The sequence below is a fragment of the Brassica napus genome, chromosome C2, assembly GCF_020379485.1.
Source record: "Brassica napus cultivar Da-Ae chromosome C2, Da-Ae, whole genome shotgun sequence".
Taxonomy (NCBI): Eukaryota; Viridiplantae; Streptophyta; class Magnoliopsida; order Brassicales; family Brassicaceae; genus Brassica; species Brassica napus.
In genome coordinates, this window is record NC_063445.1 from 22,000,581 (window position 1) to 22,009,856 (window position 9,276).

General features: G+C 32.2%; 1 protein-coding gene across 1 annotated transcript; it reads right to left on the minus strand.

Moving 5' to 3' along the window:
* Positions 1 to 382: 382 nt before the first annotated feature.
* On the minus strand, positions 383 to 3,582 carry LOC106345488 (ethylene-responsive transcription factor ERF021). The gene has a single exon (XM_048748434.1). The coding sequence runs from the start codon at positions 1,580 to 1,582 to the stop codon at positions 1,034 to 1,036; it is 549 nt and encodes a 182-aa protein (XP_048604391.1). The 5' UTR covers positions 1,583 to 3,582; the 3' UTR covers positions 383 to 1,033.
* Between the last annotated feature and the right edge of the window lie 5,694 nt (positions 3,583 to 9,276).

The window sequence follows — 9,276 nt, forward strand, 5'->3', positions numbered from 1 at the left end:
CATACAAAATAGTAAAACATTTTTGATAAAGAAGAAAAGTTTAAATTCACTTATATTTTAAAACAAAAAATGAAACTGTTTTTTTAATGAAAATTCACATGTATTAAAATGATGGAAGTCACAATGACAAATTATTTTTCGAAAATTCCAAAAAGCCCGAAAAGTCTTATAGCCCTATAAGAGCCGGGCCGGACTTTGAATTCTAGGCCCAAAATATTTCCGAGCCGGAACGGACCGGGTCGGATTGGACTGGGCTCAAATATTTACGGGTTTAGTGGGTTTGGGCCGGGCCAAGTCGGACCAGCCCGAATTGAGAACCCTAGTTTTACATTATAAATTTCTCAATAGCTCTTCTAAATGATTTTATATACAAATAAGTTGTTTTAAAGTCCTCTATTCTGCGATGTCAAAACAAAGGTCGTCCATTTGCATGGTGGTCGCTTTTTTTGCACCATGGCGAACGGTCCACCTTCCTCGTCATTGAGTGCCAAACGCCATTTAAAATCCAAGTATGAAATTTAAACAAAAATTCTTAAGATTAGTCGTGGTTCGGTAAGGAAAGAAAGTTGATAGAAAAAGTATTGTTAGAATAATTAAAAAAATCTTATAGTTTTCAGAAATCCATACAACATAATACCAAATCAAATCAATGTTTCATATCGAATTACATAAGCATATGGGGTAACAAACAATTGGGAAAAATAAATAAAAAATAAGTCACACCTCACAATCTCTAACATAGCTTATGAAATAGAAGCTTTGTGTCTACTAGTGACAAATAATGCTTAAAAATATTGGTGAAGAGGTCCATATTTGGGACCCATCAAGCTCTCTTGTTCCTTTAGAAGAATACAATTGTGCCCTTCCCTCCAAAACTCAGATGAGCTTTCCTCCTTGCCATAACGTCAGAATCAACAACCCTCGTGCTAGACTCTGGAAACTAAACCCTAATAATTAAACATTCTAGGCAATTGACTTAAGCTGGAAGCAACCAATTATTGTTAAAATGTAGAAACTCTCCATGAGTTTGGGATTAAGGGTCCCAAAGAGAGTCAGTTAGGTATGTGTCCCACACATTCATCCCCGTATCATAGCCAAACCCCATTGAATCATATGTTGAATGCATCATCATGGTAGGAGATCCCAGAGTTGACTCGTTGATCGCTTGAATTTCTCTGGGGGAGAGTCTGACCATCGTTGGACCTGCATTGGAGGAGCTTGAGGTGTCCAATTGCATGGCTGACTCCACTGGTTCGGTTCTGAGGCAGAGTGCTGCCTCATGAGCTGCCATGCGAACGCTGTCTGAGCTAGAGTCTACAGGGCGTGGCAGGCTGCTGGCGAGTTCAGGGAAGTTGAGACGAGCCTCTCGTCCCCTGAAATGGAATGCTGCCACGTCATAGGCGGTTGCGGCCATTTCAGGAGTCTCGAAACTCCCTAGCCAGATATGGTTCTTGGTCCCTGGTTCACGGATTTCTGACACCCATTTGCCCCATTTTCTCTTCCGGACTCCTCTGTAGGCAGAGGGTATACCAGCTTGTCCATCACTTCGTGCATTGTTATTGGAATTACTATGACCAGACATGAACAAACCACACAGAGAAGTAAGTTTTCTTTCTAAAAATGTTTGCTATTTTTGTATTGTGGACTGATTGGATTCTGATGTTGGAATGTTAACAATTGCTAGCAGTTATTTATAAATGTGGATTAGTATCTTAAACAGCAGATAAAGCATGTACACGTTTAATAATATATCTCAATTGTTTAAAAGTGTAGCTTCCAGGAAACTACACAGGTTGTTTGTGGGTTTAACAAGTGTTATCTCTCAAAGGAAAACTGTAGATTCACTAAAATAGTATTATTGTGATTAAATAAGGAGTATCTAAAGGAAGGAGGCAGAATCTGGATTTTGTTTTAAAATTAAAAAGAAGTGTAGTGAAGAAATGGGACTAGTAGAGAGGAGCAGAGAGAAACAGAGAGTGGATGAACTTGGATTTTGCTATAGTAGACGCGGTTTTCTTGCATCACATGTGGACCCTGTGATGATCCATTTCATAACTTTGTGATGCTAAGGGTTGGTGGAAATGTGGATTTATCCTCAAACAAATGTCAAAGATCATTGGATCAAAATCTTCCAAGTCAATTACAAAAAAAAACATTGGTTTTTTTTTTGTGTGGTAACAAATTATTACAGTCTCGGCATAAATACTAGAACCAAATACCCGGACTAAAACCGACTCAAAACTAACCGGTTCGGATCCGTTACATATAAGTGTATTTAACCAATGTTTTTTCACAACTAGAACTGGGACTATCAGTTCGGTTAAGTTTTCTACCCAAAACCCGGTCGATTACTCGATCAATCCGAAACAAATGCAGTCTTATGCAATTAGATTAGGCATGGGCATCCGGGTCTTCGGGTCGGGTTCGGGTCCTTCGGGTCCTAGCAATTTAGACCCATGTAGGTACCTATAACTTTTCGGGTCGGTTCCGGGTCGGGTCTTGTCGGGTCCGGGTCGGTTTGGGTCTATAATTTCAATACCCGTAAAATACCCAAAATTTTCGGGTATATTTCGGATCCGGGTCGGTTCGGGTATTTAGGACCCGAAATAGACCCGAAAACTCTAAAAATACCCGAAGAACCGCAAAAATACCCAAAAATTTATCCAAAATCAGATCCGAAAATCCAAAACATACCCGGATTTTACCCGAATACCCAAATTATATTTTCTAAAAATCTAAAATTTCACCAAAAACCTACAATTATACCCGAAAATCCAAACCCAAAACTTTTAAAAAAAATCCAAAATACCAAAAATATACCCAATCACCCAAATATATCTAGTATATACAATTACTTGCGGGTACTTCGGGTACCCGAACGGGTCTCGGGCAGGACCCGGACCCGAACCGAGACCCGCGGGTCCAAAAAAAAAAACCCAATAGGTACTTAGCATGGACCCGGACCCGGACCCGAACCTGTATTTTCGGGTCGGTTCCGGTTCGGGTCTTCGGGTCCGGGTAAAATGCCCAGGCCTAAATTAGATTTTACGGATTCAACTCACCCTGTAATAATTGATATCGATTACGTGAAATTCTTACAATATACTTGTCTTTCGTTTGCTAGTTAGTTTCGGGTACTTTGGATTTAAATTATGTACAGAGACCGGTCCGCGCTTCCGCGCTGGTATTGATTCTTACATTTTTATACATTAATATTTGTTTTTCATAATTAGCATGAATCTTAAAATAATTAATTGTATTCAAAGGCCTGTATCGAATCGGGTAATATAGTTATTTTTGGTACAAATATCTAAACATGTTTCAGATACATTTGTTATTTATATATTTTTAGGTTTCTATACATCAGAACCGAACTCATCCAGACCCATAAGGACCCAAATCAAAACCCACGCATAAATTTATAATATTCAAACGAGACCTAATTTCAAAAAAAAATGATACCCGAAAATAACAACTCATAGCTAAATAGATAGACAAACTTCATGTCTAACTGATTTTATAAACTAATAAAAATGACTCTTCTATGTGTTTGGCTAAATTAAATATAATATAAAGAGTTTTTTATTTAGTAAAATAATTATATGGAGTAAAAAATTAGGTGACAATAAATGTAATACATTCTCATTAATTTGATTTAAGTTATTATTTTACTCACAAAAACATATCTTTGAATTATGTTTTTGGCTACGTAATTTCCCACTGATTGAAACTAAATATTTTAAAAAGGTTTTGGTAAAACAAACTAAACCGAACGTTTAACCATATGCAAAACTCATTTATTTTACATTTTTGATCTTATAATTGACACAAATTTAATGTTGATTAACTGATAAATAAAAATCAGCACTATTATTATTATTATGATAATATAATTAATGATCTGATGTATTGTTAAGGTAATATAATTAATGAAATGATTAAACTGAGTGAAATACGAAAAGACACATAATGTAATTATATTAATGAAATTAGTAAAAATACACTATATTTCTTTTTTATATTGTTATCCATATTTCTAAACAATTCTCATTTATAGTGCTATCCATGTTTTCAAACAATAGTAAAAAGTATTTCAGTTTTAATAATATATCAATATTGTCTTCAAAACTCGTTTAGATATATCATTTAGAGAAATTGTCAAAAATAACACATTCATAATACCACTTTTATTTTCACCTTTAAAGAAAAAAAAACATGTATAACCCTAAGGTTAACTAATCTATACTTATGGTTTAGAGTTGAGGGGTGAGGTAGGGTAGGGTAGGGTTTTTTGGAATGTGAAATTTAATATTATAATAAATATATAAATAAATAATTAAAAATTCGATTTTTTTTAAAAATAGTTTCAAAAATATTTTTTTTACTTCAAAACGAAAATTTGAAAAAAGAAAAATTTCAAAGAAAATAAATTAAAAAAAAAAATTATAAAAAAGGTTCAAATTTGAAATAGTATTATTCGAAAACATAAAAAAAAAATTTGAAATAATTATTTATCATATATATATAGAGCAACGATATATTAGTCTTTTGTTTCTTAATGAAAAATGTATTTTTTGAAAATATATCTTTGGTGGTGATAAACATGAATGTGGTAAAAATGAAAATTCTCCTTGGATTTATATATCTTCTTGTTTTGGATATAATCATGTACTCTCTCTATTCCACAATGATAATTTTTGAAAGTTTTAACAAATATTAAAAAAATTATTAATACATATAAATACTTATCTTCATTTATGTTTAAAAACAGATTTCAATAACTTTATACCAATGGTTTTAATCAAAACTTTTTAAATTTAACAATGTATTCTTTTAACTTATTAAATATGAATAAAGAATTTTAAAATCTATCTTTATAAAAAAAAAATTTTCTCAAAACTTTCATTTTGTAGAACGGAGAGAAGAATATTTTTTTTACAAACGGAGAGAATGATAATTTAAAATTAGATTGTTACTGTTATGAATATTATGATGATGACATTGTGGCAAGTCTTAAATATACTTGTTCTCCAAGCTTTACTTGTTCTCCAAGTGCCTTTGTCCACAAGCTATTGTAATCCTATATAAAAGACTCATTACTCATGGAATAACACATATCAATTCCTCTTTCTCTCTTCTTACTTATAACACGTTATCAACACGAATCTCTAGTGATCTTGAACTAATAGGTATAGATTTTATTTTATACTTTTAGTCCATGTTCAATCCTTCTACCGATCATGCTTATTATCAATTCATGGTTTGTAAATTGGGATTCATAGTTCATGACATGTCAGATTGAGTTTAAAAGTTTTAGTCGACAATATTGATTTCCCTTGTTTCAAGGAAAGAAAAATCGTTCGATCAAAGTGAGATCCTATCGACTTTATAAGCTATACTCAATCTCGCTAGTTTTGATATTCATATTCGTATAACCGTGATTATTGCTTAACAAGTTCATATAGTTTGTTATGCATATTGTTAATTATAGCATACCATTATTGTTCAGTAATAGCAGATGACTATAGCTCCAAAGTTTGAATACGTTTCATTACGGCTGCATATTATTATTACGGTTGCATACAGTATCGATACAGTTGAACGTATAAATTAACAAATTCATATATTTAGTGTTGCAGCTACATCTTATATTTTTATTACGTTTGTGATTGCATCCACTTTTATTCCTTATGGCTGCGCATTGTTCAATGCTTAAAACTATATCATCGAATTGGATTTATAGGTTAATAATTATTTACTAGACTTGATAAGATATTGCTTGTTGGTTTAAAATTTTGGGCTGAGTGCATGTAATATATACGAATACATATAATATAGTAATCAAGTGTTACGGTTGAGTGCATGTAATATATTATTTCTATTTTACTTGGAATATCACATGATATGGTAATAGTTTTGGGTTGCATCGGGTTTAGAAACCGTTGGTTTGCACATTCTGCTTAATGCTCGAATGATTTTTATAGTAATTATATATACGCTAGATTTAAGTAGATTTTCTCGGATGAATTATTACTATTTAATATGGTCTATGTTATATATTGATGTATACTAACACGTTAGCCATATTTATATGAGCAAATTTTGAGTATTTCAGAATTATTTATCCTCTTTAAAGGAGGAAAGATCATGTGAAATTATATCCAACCAAGATACATGAGCAATTCAAATTCTCATCTCCGTTGCACTTTTTACCAAGATAAGTATTTTATTTTTCATGCTTTATATACAAGGGTAATAATTTACATGAAAATTGATAAATGTGATATAAGTTGTTTAGTAAGTTTATTGATTCTTTGTTCAATAGCATGAAAGTAAAGAAGTAGCACATATGATGATTACTATAGAAATATTATATATTTCCTTATATAATAAGATCTATGTTAATACATATTTTATATAATTTGAAATAGTTTTATTATTATATTTCATTGCGATTGTATATGTGAGAGTTTTAAATTTAAGGTTTGACCTTGAAAGATCCCATAAGTTTTGGAGAATAATCTAAAGAAATGTATATATAGCTCATTATGTATTTTGCATCTAAAGATTACAAGACATGAAGTCTGTAATATATCTCAACTATGTTGGATGTTAAGTTTAAAAGTAAAATTCTCGATTTTTTTTTTAATGATGCACATATATGGGAAAATATATATTTTTCACACTAGTAATGTTGTCCAACATACACATGATTGGGAAAATAAATTAAAAACAAAACAAAAAAAGTTTATACTTGTATCTTGTCTTTTTGAGACTCAGAGAAACAATGAGCTATTGATTTAAGATAATAAATCACATCTAGTTGATTATGATCGCTTCTCTTAAAGAGAATATGACATTTATATTGGGAAAGAAAATCCACACAAATAGTATTGTTCAAGAAAATGAACATAAAAGTGGTTGTACACTTGAATGTGGATATAAATAAGGTCAAGATCTAAAGAGTTTATTTTTAGAACCTATACTCTCACTTTAAGTTGAGAAAATAAAGATGGTAATAAAGAAAGACCAAAGAGTTTCTGTTTAGAACTCATACTCTCACTTGAAGTTGAGAAATAAAGATGGTAATAAAGAAAGACCCAAGAGTTTCTATTTAAAACTCATTCTCTCTAGTTGAGAAAATAAAGATGATAAGAGATATGATTCAATCATCCAAATATGAAAGAAATTATTGTGAGTACAATACAAGGTAGTAAAACCTTATAGAATGTTCAAGAAGAGGATATACACTACAAGAAAACAGCGGTATTCTGACGGACATTCCGACGGAAAATGAAATCCTCGGAATTTCCCGAGGAATTTCCGAGGATATTCCGAGGAAACCCTAAATTTGGTTTCCTCGAAATTTCCTCGGAATTCCGTCGGTATATTCCGAGGAAATTCCGAGGAACACTTGATATACTCGATCGATCGATGCGTTTTTGAACATAAACGGATCGATCGATGCGTTTATAAAAAAACGTTCGAGATTTTGTTCATTCGATCTATTGGATATCCACATCGATCGATGGGATAATCTAATCGATCGATCACATTGTTACGCTTTGGTCCATCTTGGTGATCGATCGATCCATTTTGGGATCGATCGATCACATTGTTACCCCAAACCCTGTTTCCTCGGAAAAGCCTCGGAATATTCAGAGGAAATTCCGAAGAACACTTGATATACTCGATCGATCGATGCGTTTTTGAACATAAACGCATCGATCGATGCGTTTATAAAAAAACGTTCGAGATTTTGTTCATTCGATCTATTGGATATCCACATCGATCGATGGGATAATCTAATCGATCGATCACATTGTTACCCCAAACCCTGTTTCCACGGAAAAGCCACAGAATATTCTGAGGAAATTCCGAGGAACACTTGATATACTCGATCGATCGATGCGTGTTTGAACATCAACGGATCGATCGATGCATTTATAAAAAAAGTTCGAGTTTATCAAGTGTTCCTCAGAATTTCCTCGGAATATTCCTAGGAAGATAAGGGTTTCCTCGGAATTCCCTCGGAATATTCCGAGGAAATTCCGAGGAAATAGGGTTTTTAAACCGAAAACAACGTTTTGCGGTTTGAATAACACTTATATAACCCTTATTAAGTGTCTTAGACTGATTATGAGGTCAAAAATTTGTTCCTTACCCTATAATAAACACTTTTCCGATTGTATGAACGAAATCCCCACAACATAAGAGAAACACTTAAACACTTTAATGAACGGTAAAGGGAATACTTTCAATTCGTTTTGAAATTTGTTATTTCATGGTTTATGCTCATCTATACAAAGAATTCTCAATGATATGCATTAAAATTGTATAAGAAATGAAATACAGCAAAAAAAATTGATGTTTGGAACCCCAAACACTAGTTCCTCGGTATTTCCTCAGAATATTCCGAGGAAATTCCGAGGAACAATATAAATTAATATAAATACATGCATAGGATATTCGTTTTCCTCGAATTAATAAAAATATTCCGAGGAAATTCCGACGGATATTTAAGTGGCCGTCGGAATTTCCTCGGAATATTTTCATTTAACCGGGCAAACAAGCCGCCAAATATTTCGCGAAATTTGAAATTGAAAATACTGAGGGAATTCCGACGGAAAATATCCGTCAGACCCAAGGTTTTATAAACTCGAACCGCATCTTCTTCCCCATTTCTCTCTTCTTCCTCTCCGGTGATCTCTCTCTCCTTCCGGCGTTCTCCACCTTCTCTCGCGACGATCTCTCCGGTGAATCCTTTCCATTCACTTACAAATCATGTAAGGACTCTATCCCACTCTCTTAGGTCCTATTTGTTAGGTTTTTAAGTAGATTTGATGATTTTAGAAGTTTTTGGATAGATTTTTGTTAGGGTGATTGGGTAGGATTGTGATTTGTTGTGTAATAGGTTTAGAATTGTGATTTGGTTGTGTTGAATTGATTTAGAACTTTTTTTATAAATTGTTTATTATTTTTGTATTCACAAAACGTTTTTTCTATATAAATTCGATTTTTGGATTTATAAAAGATGGTTTCATATTTTAAAATTAATTTTGTATTTATAAAACATTTTTTGATTTATAAACACTATTTTATTATTTTTTGTATTTATAAAAACTATTAAAAATATGATTTCATATCTATAAAAATATTTATATTTATTAAAACTAATTTTGTATTTATAAAACATTTTTTTGATTTATAAACACTATTTTATTATTTTTTGTATTTATAAAAACTATTTTGTATTTATAAAAAGATGATTTCATA

Bases quoted from the DNA above. Each gene is read 5' to 3' on its own strand.
- LOC106345488 (XM_048748434.1), bottom strand. From the start codon at position 1,582: ATGTCTGGTCATAGTAATTCCAATAACAATGCACGAAGTGATGGACAA.